At 50.3% G+C, this 16,344-nt stretch overlaps 1 protein-coding gene across 4 annotated transcripts in view; it reads left to right on the forward strand.

The window, feature by feature from the left end:
- Dlec1 (DLEC1 cilia and flagella associated protein) overlaps positions 1-16,344 on the forward strand; it is a 49,920-nt gene that overhangs the window by 18,201 nt on the left and 15,375 nt on the right. For all 4 annotated transcript variants that reach the window (XM_059268870.1, XM_059268872.1, XM_059268871.1 and 1 more), the window contains exons 12-21: positions 561-723; positions 4,098-4,290; positions 5,029-5,087; positions 5,462-5,630; positions 6,004-6,097; positions 6,244-6,374; positions 6,489-6,647; positions 7,956-8,095; positions 15,127-15,280; positions 15,902-16,012. In XM_059268870.1, the coding sequence (XP_059124853.1) occupies positions 561-723; positions 4,098-4,290; positions 5,029-5,087; positions 5,462-5,630; positions 6,004-6,097; positions 6,244-6,374; positions 6,489-6,647; positions 7,956-8,095; positions 15,127-15,280; positions 15,902-16,012 (1,373 nt within the window). The remainder of the gene's footprint in view (positions 1-560; positions 724-4,097; positions 4,291-5,028; positions 5,088-5,461; positions 5,631-6,003; positions 6,098-6,243; positions 6,375-6,488; positions 6,648-7,955; positions 8,096-15,126; positions 15,281-15,901; positions 16,013-16,344) is intronic.

Consider the following 16,344-nt stretch of genomic DNA (forward strand, 5'->3'; position numbering starts at 1 on the left):
AGGTGTGTGCCATCACTGCCTGGCTCTGTTTTCTCTCCTAGACTGAGTCAATCTCATGTAGTCCAGGGTGGCTTTGAACTCACAGAGATCCAGACAGATCTCTGCATCCCGAGTGCTAGGATTAAAGGTGTGTGCCACCACTGCCTGGCCTCTATGTTTAATCTAGTGGCTTGTTCTGTTCTCTGATCTTCAGGCAAAGTTTATTAGGGTACACAATGTATCACCACACTTCTAGGTTTTTGCAAGGTCAGAGAGGGCATTTTTCTAAATTGTACCAGGTACACACAATGCATCCTTTCCTCCCTTCCTTCCATCTGTCTGTCCAGTTCCACTCGGTAGTCATTAATGAGTATCTGCTGCGTGCAAGGCTCTCTCTGGTCTGGGAAGACCTGAGGCTGTGAATGGGTGATCAGACCTACTTTCCCTTTCTATATGCTCTGGAGACCCGAGTAAGGCCAGCTGCATGGGGACATGGTATGGGTCCCATGGCAGTCTGTGGCCCCTGGGTGCCGACTTCAGCCTGGTGATATTTGATGAACCTTCCTACTCTCCTCCGTCAGGAACTGGGCAGCTGGTGGCTTTGGATCTGATCTATATTTCTGGTGGAAAAAGTGAACCAGACCCAGGAGAGCTGAGAGATTTAACAGCCCAGTACTTTATCCGATTTGAGCCTGAAAACCTCCAGTCTACCTCAAGGAAACAGCTCATTATCCGAAATGCTACGTGAGTGGCCCTGACGTGCTGTTGACACACAGCCCTGGTCCTCCCTCAAGTAGCCCCGAGTTCCTCATGAGGCAAGAGTGCTTTCTAAGAGTCAGAGGGAGTTGTGAGCCCAGAATGGATTAAGACTGGATGGAAGGCTCCTGGTTCACGTTGCCCATCATGCAACCATTAGACGTGTGTATGTGTGTGTGTGTGTGTGTGTGTGTGTGTGTGTGTGTTATGTGTGGTGTGGTGTGTGTGTATGGTGTGTGTGGGTGCATGGTGTGTGGGTGTATGGTGTGTGTGTGGTGTGGGTGTGTATGGTGTGTGTGTGTGTGTGGTGTGTGGGTGTATGGTGTGTGTGTGTGGTGTGTATGGGGGGGGTGTGTATGTGTGTGTGGTGTGTATGTGTGTGTGGTGTGTGTGTGTATGTGTATGGTGTGTGTGGGTGCATGGTGTGTGGGTGTATGGTGTGTGTGTGGTGTGGGTGTGTATGGTGTGTGTGTGTGTGTGTGTGTGGTGTGTGGGTGTATGGTGTGTGTGTGTGGTGTGTATGTAGGGGTGTGTGTATGTGTGTGGTGTGTGTGTGTGTGTGGTGTGTGTGTGTGTGTGGTGTGTGTGTGGTGTGTGTGTGTGTGGTGTGGGTGGGTATGGTGTGTGTGTGTGTGTATGGTGTGTGTGTGTGGTGTGTATGTGGGTGTGTGTGTATGTGTGTGTGTATGGTGTGTTGTGTGTGTGTGTGTATGTGTGTGTGGTGTGTATGTGTATGGTGTGTGTATGTGTGTGTGTGCATGCATGAGTTGTGTGTGTTCAGGTGTACATGTTTGTGGGGTTTGTGATGGATATGAGCAGGCCAGAGGACAAGCTTGGCTCTAGTTCTTCAGACACTATCACCTTGGTTTTTTTGTGGAAGAATCGTTGGCCTACACTTGGCTGGCCAGGAAGCCCAGAGGATGGGCTTGTCCCTCACTTCCCAGCACTGGGGTTATAAGCATGTGCCACCACACCTGGCTTTTGTTGTTATTGTTTTGTTTTGTACAGGGTCTCACTGTGTAGCCTTGATTGGCCTTGAACTCACTATGTAAACCAAGCTGGCCTCAAATTTACAGAGATCTGTCTGCCTCTGCCTCTGAGTGCTGGGATCAAAGGCAGGCACCACCATGCCTGGCTTATACCCAGAGGTTCTGGGTCTTATTAAGTTGGGCTGAGATTTCACTCAGGTCCCATGCGTGCCTGACAAATGCTTTACCAATGAACTATCCCCAGCTGGCTATTTCCATTTAAATTGGTTAAAATGAAATCAAATGACAAGCACCTCCTCAGTACACTAGCCACGTTTTAAGTTCTTGGTGGCCACTGAAAACCAGTGGCTACTGTATTGAGTTGTGTGGCCACGTAGGGTCTTCACTGTGGGAAGCCAGATTGTACCATGAATGCAATATCCCTCCACCACACTAAGCCAGGAATAAATAGGTGGTTTTGTTCCCTTTTATTGTTTTTAATTGAAATAGAATTATATTACTTTCTCCCTCCCCTTTCTACCTCCAGCCCCCCAGCTACCCTTCCTCAAACCCCTCCCATACCCAATGCCACTTTCAAGTTGATAACCTCTTTTTCTTTGATTACGAGTGTTACATAATATACATATGTGTGTGTCTGCATGAATACAAAGAATACAAATACATCCTGCCGAGTCTTTCTTGAGCACTCTGCACTGAACAACCAATGATGGAGCCCACCCTGGGAGGGGCTACTTCTCCCAGCAGTCAGTGGTTGCCTGGAGTTCTTTGTCTAGGGAGGGGATGCCACTAATTTTCCCCTTCATCATTAACATGCCCTTATACTGCCGTAGCTCTGGTCTAGGCGAGACTGATTCATGACAGATTTCCTGGTGTTTTGGCTCTTACACTGTGATGTTCTCTGAGTCATAGATGCAGGAGCTGTGGTGTAAATGTGTCCATGACCTGTTGATCTCTGCAGGTGTCCAGCTATGGTTTTCTGTGGTGTCTCCATTCGCTGTAAAGAGGGGCTTCTTGGATGAGGGGTAGCATCTACCCCCCCTCCCTGTGGGTATGAGGAAAAGATCTAGACTATAAGGAACCATACTGGTCTAGTGAAGTGATGCTGGTACATTCTTTCTTTTTCTTTTTTTTTCTTTTCTTTTTTTTTTTTTTTTTTTTTTTTTGGTTTTTCGAGACAGGGTTTCTCTGAGCAGCTTTGTGCCTGTCCTGGAACTCACTCTGTAGCCCAGGCTGGCCTCGAACTCACAGAGATCTGCCTGCCTCTGCCTCCTGAGTGCTGGGATTAAAGGCGTGTGTCACCACCGCCCGGTTGGAAGGAGATTTCTTGTGCCTAGTCCTGGGTTGTTAGTCTATGGGTCCAGTAGAGAGCATTGTCAGCCCAAGTAGCTTAACTTCCTTTAAGATGTAAGTATGGTGTGTGTGTGTGTGTGTGTGTGTGTGTGTGTGTGTGTACAGACACTTATGTGTATTGTGTATACTTTTAGGTAAATATAAAATGATTCCTTGAGGCTTTATTGAACAGCATTGGTGTATCTGTCCTGTATCCCTCCTCCTTCTGCACAGACCTCCTTCCCTCCACCCAGTTGGAGTCCCCCCTGTTATTCAGTTTCCTACTTCATATCTCCTGTAGTCTCCTATTCCGTTTTGTAGTGGGGATCTCGGAATGGTTTTCCAGAGAGGTCTTTTTGTGTCCCTGTCCCGGGAGCCATTCGGACCCCAGGCAGGGTCTTTGGGCTCAGCCCTTACTGCCAGGTCCTTCCTTGTCCAACCTTTGAACATCACATTCCATCAGCCCTGACCTCAGTGGGCCTCCCAGTCAGGGGTGCCCCGGGACACGGATGGGAGGGACTGACCTGACATCCCCCTCCATCCCACCACCCAGAAGCATGTCTTGAGTCCTGTCCATTGTGGTGCTGTAGAGCTGGGGCTGTCCTTGTCAATAGCCAGTGGGCACATGTCTCTCTGAATACAGCCATCATCCCAGGAGACCATGGCTGGAGGCAGAAGGTGAGAATGTGGCCTGTATGGGAAAGCTGGAAATGCTCATGTGGTAGGAGACACTTTTGAGAATTTTCAGGGATGCCTGGACTCCTCTAGTATAATGGCGAGAGTGTGACATTTCGCATCACCCGTGTCCCCTGATTCACTGTGGCTTCGGTTCCCAGCTGCTGAGGTGGGGACTCTTACATGGTCTCCACTGTGGACACCCTGCTGTCCTTACCTAAGTTGCCCTCAGCTCCTCTGTGGGAAAAGCTGGAAGCCTGTTCTGGTCACTTCTTGTCTAGAATAGAGCCAACCAATCACAGGGTGGGAGCGTCGAGGGCGGAGGCGTGGCCTTGGATCCACTGCCCACAGCAGCCCTTGCTCCCACAGGCACGTGGAGCTGGCCTTCCACTGGCAGATCATGAAACCCAACCTGCAGCCTCTGATGCCTGGAGAGACACACAGCTCAGACAGCATCAAGTGCCACCCTGACAGGGAGACGGCCTTCTCCATCATTCCTGAGAAGGGCGTCCTCGAGGGCCACTCAGACCACGAGTTCATCCTGAGTTTTTCTCCTCACGAGGTCATCTCATTAGCCACTGACCAGGGTCATTAGCTTTCTGTGTGTTCCCTCCTCCTCCAACCCCCATGTGTAACCACAGCTGGGCCTGAAGAGGCACCTGGGCACCCTGCTGAGGGCCGCATGTAGCTCTGAGTATGGCTGGAATGCAGGTCTGGTGTGCAAGACTCAGCAGCTGGTTTCCTGGTTCTGTCCCCAAATGTCCCTCCTGCAGCACAGCCCTGTGCCTGTTCCTCAGCCCTGGTGACTTTCACAGTTCAAAGCACATAACTGTCTCCACCCGTCCCCTGCAGCACCTACAAACAAGGCGTGGGCTCCTGAGTGAGTGCCAGCATGGCGCAGGACTGGGCCAGGCTGTTGTTGTAGAGGGTCTGAGACTGAGTTGTGTGTGGCTGCCTCTGGAGCCAGCATGCGCTGCTCTTGTACCCAGGAGGGTCTGGTCCCTTAAACACACCAAGGGTGCTAATTGGAGCCAATGTTAGACTTGGGGGGGCTGGGGCTTTCTTTGCTGACCAGTAGGTTCCTGCCTTGGCAGGGATCCCATTCTCCCTACAGTGGAGAGAGGACACTGGGAAGCAGTGCATCTTTCAGAGGGCCCTCCCCCCATCCCCCCACCCCCACCCCCACCCCTGGGCTCCCTGGCTCTGGAAACAGGAATCCCTTCCCTGTCCCCTAGCTCCCTGCAGGCAGGCAGGCTGGCTGGAAGTCAAGTCTGGTTATCATACTGTGTTTCTCTTGCAGCTCAAGTGTTTCCACAGTGTACTGCAAATGGTTCTGGAAGCTGTCCCTGAGCCCTTGAGGTGAGTAGGTGAGCCTAGATAAGGAGGGTCACTGCTACCCCTGGGCATCCTGGCTGGTAGACTCTGGGTGCTGCTGAGTACTGTGGGAAGGTTTGTATGATGCACTGGCTAGAGGTGGGTCTCCAGGGAGCATGGTGCACAGGTCCCATGGAGGCTTAGCTCTGTTCCTGGAGGCAGCAGGTCCACGCCCCAGGCTTTAGGCTACTCTGCTGTCTCTTTGCCCTATCACAGTGTAGACATTGTCACATGACTGTGGGGTTGGGGGTCGAGGGCAAGGGAACCCTTTGTGTTCACAAGAAGAAACCAGTGGGAGAGAGGCAGAGACACACCCCTGGGATGTGTCAACCCCTAGCCCACAGTGGCTTTGTGTTCAGCTCAGGGGTGGAGAACCTGGGGGACTATTCCTACTCAGTGGATGATGTGATTGTCCTGGAAATCGAGGTGAAAGGCTCAGCAGAACCCTTCCAAGTCCTTTTAGAGCCCTACGCCCTCATCATCCCTGGCGAGAGTTACATTGGCATCACTGTGAAGAAGGACTTTAAGGTAAGGAATCCTCTCACCAGCGTCACTGGCCCAGTGTAAGTGTGGTGAAGAGAGAGCTCAATAGGCCACACCATGGAGCCTGTAGCGGTTTACACTCCTGGACCAGGCTTGTTTGACCTACCAGTGTCCAGAATCTTCTGAAGTCAGGGCTATGGAACTCATTCCCGGGTCTTCAGCAGGATGTGGTGCCTGTGTCCCCACAACATGGAGCAAAGGCGCCTCTTGGGTAGGGAGGCCTGGGGCTTCAGATGGTCAGCAGCTGGCAGAGCATCGGATAGACGACCCCTTGGGAGCCGGCGATCCTACCGTCCCTCAGCAGGTTCTGATTTGACACGGAAGGGCAGTACCCAGGCAGCCTGCATGTGTCTTTCAGATGTGGAATAACAGCAAGTCGCCCATCAGATACACGTGGAGCAAGATCAGCCACTGTCACATCATCGAAGTGGAGCCCTGCACAGGCGTGATAGGTAGTTCACTTGCAAAAGGGTGTGGCCGGCCTGGGGCTGGGTGCAGGGGACCCATGCAGGACCCTGGTTGTCCTGTGGTCAGATCCAGTCTGACAGGACACTGTACCCACCCCTGATCGCCACCTCAATGTCATCCTCCTTCCTAGAGCCTAATGAGGTCGGAGACTTTGAGTTAAACCTAACTGGTGGAGTCCCTGGCCCAACCAGCCAGGACCTGCAGTGTGAAATCAAAGATTCGCCCTGCCCAGTGGTGCTTCACATCGAAGCTGCGTTTAAGGTGGGAACTGGGCAGCTGGGAATGCCTGGAGAGCTCGGAGTGGGGGTGGGGGTGAAGCAGGACCCAGCCCCTTCCCAGGCAGGCAGGCAGTGATAGGCCCCTCTGGTGTTTCAGGGACCTGCCTTGGTCATCGATGTTCCAGCCCTTCAGTTTGGTCTGCTCCGCCTGGGCCAGAAGGCTTCATGCTCCATCCAGATCCGGAATATCAGCCAGCTCTCTGCCGTGTGGCATTTGAGGGAGAGCCCGTTATGCCTGGCAGAGAGACACGAGGATGTGAGTGGGATCCTGCAGGCTCCCTAGATGTGGCCTCTCCATGGGACACTCACCTTTGGCTCCTGTCTGAACTGGGACACTTGATCTGAGGCAGCAGTCTCCAGGGTGGAATTCATCCCTCAGCCCCAATTCCACAGGCATTTCCTGTTCCCTTTTTAGACCACTGGATGCGGAAGAGGGTAGTGTGGGGGTTCTCCTTCTTTGAAGCAGCCTGAGTCCGGAAAACAGGCAATGCACTCAGAAGGTGCTGTTGGCCAAAGCCCCCCTCCTCCAGGTCACCTACCTGGGAAATGTGGCTGCAGTTTCAGTGCTTGCCACCAGGGGGCGGCCGGTGGCTCAAACCTGAGGCTCTACAAACAAAATTCAATTTCTGCAGACGTAAGCTGTTGGTTGCTCTGCGTTCAATCCCCAGCTATGCACAAAGCAGGGTGTGGTGGCATGTGCCTGCATTCCCAGAGCTCTGAGCCAGAGGGGCCAGAAGTTCAAGGTCATCTCTGATGAGGTGGGGATGGGTTCAATACAGGTCTTGTGGCATCTCCAGGCAGTTGTGGCCTTCACACCCATTGTCCTGGTCTCATTGAAGGGAGAGATAATGCCCTTTCTGGTGTGACTTTCCAGTGACATCCCACTAACCAGTGTGGCCCACCTAGAGCCCAAGGCTTCTTAGTCCCACAGGTGCCCCTCTCATTAGGGACAGAGGAAGTGGGGGTAGAGGTCCCTTCCCAGAAGCAGATACTTTGGGACACTTCCTTTGTGCCACTTCTCACCCATCCACTCTTCCCTTGAGTGCATGTGGGGAGTGGGTTTGCTGATGGGTGAGTCAATCCTGGGGCGGGGGGGGGGGGGAGGGAACCAGGATGGGGACAAGGGGGAAGTCCGTCTGGCTGCAGCTTCTGCCCTCCCCAGTGGGGTGACCTGATGGCTAGCCTTGGTTGAAGCTGTCAGAGACAGGCCTGAGCCTGCCCAGAGCACCTCCTCCAGGACGCCCAAGCTCTCCTCCTGTTCCTCTTTGGTTTCTCAGGCCCCTTCTCCACCCCCCAATCCCCACCTCTGCCTTCCACCTCTTGGCTCAGCGCCAGGATTGTGGGAACCTCTATCTTGTGTATTCCTCTACCTGAACACCTAGTTTTTGTTCCCTTGTTCCTGATGTCCTCACCAGCTGAGGTCCCATCTTGCTCATCTTCTCCTTGGTTTCATGCCTGGGAGATCCAGGGGCAGCTTGGGGGTGGTCCTGATCAGACAGAGTCAACCCCAGCACCCCAGTTCCCCTGTCCTCACTTCTCACTGTATCTTCTGGGTTGACCGTAGGTGTCCCCTTTGGACATGGATCCCTGCAGCGGCCAGCTTCACCCTCTGGGGGAGTGCAAAGTGACTGTTGCCTTAGAGACTTCTCACTGTCAGCGGCTACAGACGGTACTGGAGCTCAAGGTGGAGAATGGGGCCTGGAGGTATGGAGGGGTCGGAGGGTCACAGTGGACTGTGTTTCACCTTATGTTAACAGTGTGCGCAACTCTGTATTTATCTAGAGATATTTCTGAGTTTGAAACTACAGGTTGAGGGGGCTGGAGGGATGCTGCAGCGGTTAAGAGTACTCCATGTTCTCCCAGATGATCAGGGTTTGATTCCCAGCATCCAGGTCAGGCCGCTCACAATTCGCCTGTAGCTCCAACTCCAGGGTAGCCGATGCTGTCTTCCGGCCTCCTGGGGTTGTTTCCTAGCAAGAGGAAGCGTAAGAATGGAAAACTGGACACACTGTTGCTGGTGGGCGAGAGAATGGGCCCAGGCAGTGTTCCGTGTGCTAAGGCTGTTGTGTTCTGGTAGGAACACACAGAGGCTTGGAGGGCAGTGACGCCCCTCCCCTTTCCTCCCTCCTCCTGCACTTTTGCAGTGGAAGTTTTCTCATGTACATAAAGAAGAGTTTTGCCACCACCACAAACTCATTGTCTCCTTCACTAATTACCAACTCAACGCCAACACTAATTAATCCATATCCTCTCACTCTTCCTGCCTCTTCCAAATTCAAAATACTTTGACCCTCCCCCCTCCGTCTCTCCTCACTTCCTTTCTGATTGGTTTTTTGAAACTGTATCATGTAGCCTAGGCTGGCCTTGAACTCACCATGCAACAGAGGACAGCCTTAAACTTCTCTCAAGTACTGGGAGAGCAGGTCCACCAAGACGGGATAGAGAATATTTTGTTTTTAAAGGATTATTTATTGTTCCTTGATTATTTTGTTTTGTATTGTGTGTGTGTGTCTGTATGAGTGTGTATGTATGTGTGTGTGTATGTGTGTGTCTGTATGAGTGTGTATGTATGTGTGTGTGTATGTGTGTGTCTGTATGAGTGTGTATGTATGTGTGTGTGTATGTGTGTGTCTGTATGAGTGTGTATGTATGTGTGTGTGTATGTATGTCTGAATGTGTATGTATGTGTGTGTGTATGTGTGTGTCTGTATGAGTGTGTATGTATGTGTGTGTGTATGTGTGTGTCTGTATGAGTGTGTATGTGTGTGTGTGTCTGTGTGAGTGTGTATGTATGTGTGTGTGTATGTGTGTGTCTGTATGAGTGTGTATGTATGTGTGTGTGTATGTGTGTGTCTGTATGAGTGTGTATATATGTGTGTGTGTATGTGTGTATGTCTGAATGTGTATGTATGTGTGTGTGTGTCTGTGTGAGTGTGTATGTATGTGTGTATGTATGTGTGTGTGTGTCTGTGTGAGTGTGTATGTATGTGTGTGTGTTTGAGTGTGTAGGTCACTAGAGGGTGTCAGGTGCCCTCCATCATGGTCACCTAACCCTTTGAGGCTGCATCTCCACCTGTGAACAGTACTTCTCTGAGGACTGGGTGACATTTTCCTCGTGGCAAAGGACACTGAACATCTTCTTGTGCTCACTAGTCACTTGTGAATTCTCTTTGCCGAAGTACCTGTCCAGATGGCCTGTCTATTTTCAGAACTAGGATTCCCTCAGGAGACCCCACCTATCCCTAAGGATTTATAGTGTCTTCGCTAGTGTGACCGCCGGCAAGGGGCCCACGCTCCTGCAAACAGCCCCCTCGCCCATGTTCCTGTAAGCAGCCCTAATGAAACGTATTTCAGTCTTAAGGTTTCTACTGCTGTGATGAAACACTGTGACAAAAAGCTAGTTGGGGAGGAAAGGGTTAAGTTTGCTCGCGCCCCACCTCCCCCAATAGCTCATAGTTGAAAACAGTCAGGACCTGAACTCAAGCAGGGCAGAGGCCAGGGAGGGTGCTGCTTACTCTCCCTGCTTGCTCAGCTTTCTTATGGAACCCAGGACCACTAGCTCACAGGTGGCCCCACCCACAGTGGGCTGGGCCCCTCCTGTCAATCACTAATTAAGAAAATGCTCTGTAGGCTGGCCTGCAGTTCTGTCTCATGGAGGCGTTTTCTCAACTGGGGCTCCTTCCTCTCAGATGACCACAGCCTGTGTCAAGTTGACACAGAACTAGCCAGCACAGCCACTAGCTCTCCCCACCAAAACCCCAAAAAAGACAAGGGAGTAGAAGGGGGAGTAGATGCGAAGAGGGAGATAATTAGTAGGAGGGGGGACAAGAGAGTCAACGGCGGATAAATCAAAACATATGTATGAAAATGCCACAGTAAACCCATTGTTATGAATTAAGAAATAGGTTCTCAGCCAGCTAGTGGTGGCTCACACTTTGGATCCCTGCACACTGGAGGTAGGGGCAAGCAGCTCTGAGTTCTTAGATGTCTGAGTTCAAGACCAGCCTGGTCTACAGAGTGAAATCCAGGACAGCCAGGGCTACACAGAGAAACCCTGTCTCGAAAGACAAAAACAAACAACAACAACAACAAAAAGTATTCTTTTTTATTCCAGAGTTTGTAAGAAATCTTTATATATCGAACATGCAAGTCTCTAATTTGATAAACTGTTTTCAACCATTCTGTGGCCTTGTTCTCTTGATAGTATTTTTTAAATGATTTATTTATTTTTATTTCATGTACAATGGTGTTTTGCCTGCAAGTATGTCTGTATAAGGATGTCAGATCCACTGGAACTGGAGCTACAGACAGTTGTGAGCTGCCATGTGGGTGCTGGGAACTGAACCCAGGTCCTCTGGAAGAGCAGCCAGTGTGCTTTTAACCACTGAGCCATCTCTCCAGACTCCTCTTAATAGTATTATTAAAGTACAAAAACATTTAACTTTGTTAGGTTCGACTTGCCAAGTCCTCTCCTCTGTTGGGTGAAGCGTTGTACGTCTGTTAGGCTGTTCGGTTTGTAACAGTGTTCAAGCCTTCCATTTCAACATGCATCTTAGTTCTGTTCATCCTTAAAAATAAGAGAGCGAGGTCTCCAACCATGCTAGTCAAATTGTCCATTTCCCCTTTAGTGTTGCCAGCATCTGTGTACAGGAGACCCATCAGCACGGCTTTAGTTACTGGTTTATGGGTCTCTCCCTCTCTCTCTCTCTCATTCTCTCTCTCTCTCTCTCTCTCCTCTCTCTCTCTCTCTCTCTCTCTCTCTCTCTCTCTCTCTCTCTCCTCTCTCTCTCTCTCTCCTCTCTCTCTCTCTCTCTCCTCTCTCTTTCTCTCTCTCTCTCTCTCTCTCTCTCTCAATTTTTTGAGACAGGATTTCTTTGTGCAGCCCTGGCTGTCCTGGAACTTGCTCTGTGGACCAGGCTGGCCTCAAACTCACAGAGATCCACCTGCCTCTGCCTCCAGAGTGCTGGGATTAAAGCATGCGCCACCACTGCCTGGCTGTAGTCCTCTTTTAAATCAGATAAAAGAAATGAGTTACAGGTAAAAATAAATCTATTCTGTCTTTTAAAATTTCTTATGGGTTTTCTTTGATAGTATCACCTCAGTCCAGACCCCACGAGAGAAACAGAACAATAACATATTTATTAAAATAAGATATTGTGGGGAGAAGTGGGAGGGGGGTTGGGGAGAGAGCTGAGTTGATGAAATGCTTGCTGTAAAAGCCTGAGAGCCTGAGTTTGGATGCCTAGAACCCACATGAGAAGCCAATCACAGTAGCTTTTGTTTTTTTGGGTTTTTTAAAAATATTTTTTTTTATTCTTTTCTCATACATTACATCTCAACCATAGCTTCCCAGGTTCCATCACAGTTTCATCTCAGTGCCTCTCCCCCTCCCCTCTTTCCCTCTCCTCTCTCCCTCCCCTCCCTCCCCTCTTCCCTCTCCTCTTTCCCTCCCTTCTTCCCCTCCCCTCTCCCCCAGATCTACTCCTCCTTCATTTCCCCTCAGAAAAGAGCAGGCCTCCCAGGAATATCCACTGAACACAGCCTATCAAGGCTGGACAGAGCAATCCAGTAGGTGGAAAAGGGTCCCAAGAGCAAGCAAAAGAGTCAGAGACATCCCTATACCCACTGTTGGGAGTCCCACAAGAAGGCCAAGCTGCACAACCATAACATATGAGCAGAGGACATAGCTCAGACCCATACAGGGACAGTGTTTGTCTCTGCAGTCTCTGTGAGTCCCTGTGAGCCCTGCTTAGTTGATTCTCTGGGCCATGTTCTCCTGGTGTCCTTGACTCTTCTGGCTGAGACAATCCTTCCTTTTCCTCTTCTTCTGGGTTCCCCTGGCTCTGCCTAGTGTTTGGCTGTGGGTCTCTGCATCTGCTCCCATCAACTGCTGGATGAAGCCTCTCTGATCTCTCTGATGACAAATGGGCTAGGTGTTGATCTATGAGTATAGCAGAATATTATTAGGAATCATTTCATTGCCTTTTTTTTTTCTGCCAGTCATGTTTGGTTTTATTATGGGTCTGTCTCTGGGCTGTCCTGCCTCTGATTCTTGGCCATCCAGGCAGTGTCAGGCATGGGCTCCCTCTCGTGGCATGGGCCTCAAGTTGGACCAGTCATTGGTTGGCCACTCCCATGTGTTCTGCCCCACCATGCCCCAGCACATCTTGCAGGAAGGACAGATTGTAGGTTGAAGGTTTTATGGCTGGGTTGATGTCCCAGTCCCACTGTTGGGAGCCGTGCCTGTTTATAGAAGATGGCCAGTTTGGGCTTCATATTCCCCATTACTCTAAAAAAAAAAAAAAAAAAAAAAAAACATCCCTAGTGAGGTAACCCAGACCCAGAAAGACAAACATGGTATGTACTCACCTGTAAGTGGAATTAGCTAGTAAGTAAAGGGCAATCATGCTGCAAGCCACAGACCCAGAGAGGCTAGGTAACAAGAGACTTTGAGGTGGACTGGGGGCAAGTGGAGATGGGAACAGGAGGATCAGGCTGGGGTGGGAGGAATGGAGGGAGAGAGTACTGGGAGAGATGACTGGAATTGGGAGGCTCTTGGGGGGCAATGTAGAAACGTAGTACAGTGGGAACCCCTGCAGTCTGAGAGTGGTCCTGAAGTCTCCTAGTATGGCAACATGTATTTGTATCTCATCACTGGGGAGGCAGAGACAGGCGGAGCTCCCAGGCTCACTGGCTGGCCAGCTTAGCTGGACCCTGTCTCAAAAAACAAAGTAGACAGCAACTCAGGAGACAACCAACATTGACATTGACCTTTGACCTACTCTCTCTCTCTCTCTCTCTCTCTCTCTCTCTCTCTCTCTCTCTCTCTCACACACACACACACACACACACACACACACACACACACACACACACACGAGACTGTTACAGCCAGACATGGTACATGCCTATAATACCAGCACTCAGAAAGCTGAAACAGGAACATTGTGAATTTAAGCACTGCCCAAGACACAAAACAAGACTACATATTCTATTATATATACTACTCAGTACATATAATATATAAACTATATATAATATTATGTGTGCATGTATATATAATTTCTTGCAAGGACTCAGTCAACTCACCTAATTGTGGCTGGCCAGGCAATCCCAGGCTCTTTCTTTTAAGGCCTTTCAGATGATTGACAGGCCCATCTGGACTCTCTAGGATAATCTCCTTTGCTTACTATATCAGCTCACCATAATGTTAATCTCACTACAAAATGCCCCCAGCCATCTAGATATGTAGAGCACTTGCCCATCAAGCTCCTGCCTCACAACAAGAAAGAAAAAAAAGAACAAACTAAAAAGCAACTCTGTTTATGTACGCCAGAGAATCTCCCAATCCCAGGGAGACCATCAAAAGTAGTAAACAGACGAGTTTCCCCGAAGCAGCAGTGGTTGGACCCAGTCATGGAAGGAACAGTCACTAGCTTCAACAAATTCTGGAGGCTGAATGTTAACTGGGATAAGACTCAAAACTTTTGGGAGCTGCTGTATGTAGTTTACTTTGTGTTGTGGTAAAACTCTCTGACCTTTACCCTTCAGGAAGAGGGGATAGAAGTGGGGAGGAGGTGGGGGGAATGGGAAGAGGGATGAGAGGGGATTCTGTGGTTGGTTTGTAAAATGAATAAAAACACTTTTTAAATAAAAAAAAAACTCTGACCAGCTGGGCAGTGGTGGTGCATGCCTTTAATCCCAGCACTCAGGAAGCAGATGCAGGTGGATCTCTGTGAGTCTGAGGCCAGCCAGAACAGCCAGAGCAACACAGAGAAACCCTGTCTCTAAACAACAACAACAACAACAACACACTCTGACCAAAAGCAACTTAGAGCAGAAGATGTATTTGGCTTGCACTTCCAGGTCATAGTGCATCACTGAGGAAGTCAGGGCGGGAACCGGAAGCAGAGACCACAGAGGAGCACTGCTGACTCCCTCCCAGGCTCTTGCTCAGCTAACATGGCAGCCTAGGACCACCTGCCCAGGGAATGGTGCTGCCCACAGTGGGCTGAGCCCTCCTGCTTCCGTTATAATCCAGACAGTCCTCCCACAGACGGGCCCACAGGCCAATCTGACTGGACATTACCTCAGCTGAGTGCACCTTCTCAGGTGACTAGGCTATGCCGGATGGACAGTTAAAGTTAACTGGGGCAGGAGCGCCTAGATTCTTGTGGCAGAGACAGAAGAAATTTTTTTGCATTTGGTTAGGGATAGGAAGAGGTGAGTAACGATCCTGAATTAAACCCAGAATATTCTCCTTAAAGTTTCTCAGATATTCCGAGTGATTTAAAATTTAAGTAGTTTGTTTCTACATGTTAATTGATGAATAAGAATATGGTTATGTTCTGAATGATGATCTTGTGTTTTTGCTGCAGCTTTTTGCCAAACTTGTTTTTTAGGAGTTTTGTTTGTTTGTTGTTGTTTTGTGTTTTCTTGAGACGGGCTCTCACTGTGTAGCCCTAGCTTGCCTGAAAGTCTCTCCGTACACCAGGCTGGCCTGGAACTCACAGTGACTCTCCTGTTTCTGCTCCTGGGTTCTGGAATTAGAAATGTGCTACTCCTAGCTGCTGTTTCTGCTGTTGTTGTTGTTGTTGTTGTTGTTTGGCTTTTGTTTGTTTTTATTATTATATTAATAGAGTCCTCAGGACTTTCCCCAAATCCTCATGCCATTGGTAAACTGGGATAGTTTTCTTTTTCCTGTGCAATGTGCTGTGTGACTTCCTGTGTTCCAGCTACCTTCCTGTGTACGCTGAGGTACAGCAGCCTCACGTGTACCTGCAGAGCAGCCACGTGGACTTGAGCAACCTCTACCTGGGTGTGCCCACAAAGTCAACCGTCGTGCTGGTCAATGGCACACTCCTGCCCACCCGGTTCCACTGGGGCAAGGTGACTGAACCCGAACAAGCAGCAGTAGGCAGCTCCCAGCTTTGGAGACACATGTGGTCCCCACCCCCTGAATGGCCACCCTCCAGAATAAATGTCCCGCCTCCCTCCCAAAGCCTATGGTTCCATCCACAGTTCGCAGCAAAGCATGGCTCCTTAAGGAGCAGTTCATCTTGTCTGACCTTTCATGGCTCCGTCTTTAGGACATTCTAGTTCCCTGTCCAAGGAGTTCCTGGTGAACACAGCTGGGACCTCCCAGCCAGCACAGCTAGTCTGCACAGCCGTTTGGAACCTAGTCATAGCAATGCCCCTGTGGTTGATAGTGGAGCTTGCTCTGAGCACCATGGGAGAATCCTCTATCAAAGGTGCCTGCTTTCTGCTGCCCACCACAGTGGGTTGTTCAGTTTGTCCAGGCAATTCCATGGCGGGGGATGAAGCCCACCATGCTTGGGAAGGAGAGAAGGTTCAACTCCATGGTGGGGGGGTGAAGCCCACCATGCTTGGGAAGGAGAGAAAGCTCTGTGGTTTATTCCTGAAGTGAACAGCTGTGTCTGGCTTGCTGTGTTAGCACTCTGTAGAACCTGGTCCATCTGGTAGCCTCACAAGACATCCTGTGTCTTCTAGCTCCTGGGGACTCAAGCAGCCTTGTGTACAGTGACAATCTCTCCCAGACGTGGCCTACTGGGCCCCAGTGAAGAGCGCCAGCTCAACCTGGAATTTACAGCCCATACACTGGTGAGTAAGGCAATTTGGGAGTGCCTTGTGGCTGGAAGTACCCCATCCACCCACTGGTACCGGTGCTTCCTGGGAGGGCCACAGATCCGCTCCTCATGAGTGGGCAAGAGAGCTAATGGATTTGCAGTTAGGGTCCTCTTTCACTCTGGACCTTCTTTCTGAGGCCAGAGGGCCCAGAGTAGCTCAGATGTGGTCTGAGGCCCACGGACCACATTGTCACTAGCCCTACCCTTCTCTGGGCAAGTGTGTGGCCTCAGGCAGCCCAGCTGTCCACTTTGCCTAGGGCAAAGCCATTTCTCAAGGCAGGCACTGTTCTGGGTGCTACAGGGGAG

Source organism: Peromyscus eremicus, chromosome 7 (genome assembly GCF_949786415.1).
Source record: "Peromyscus eremicus chromosome 7, PerEre_H2_v1, whole genome shotgun sequence".
NCBI classification, from domain to species: domain Eukaryota; kingdom Metazoa; phylum Chordata; class Mammalia; order Rodentia; family Cricetidae; genus Peromyscus; species Peromyscus eremicus.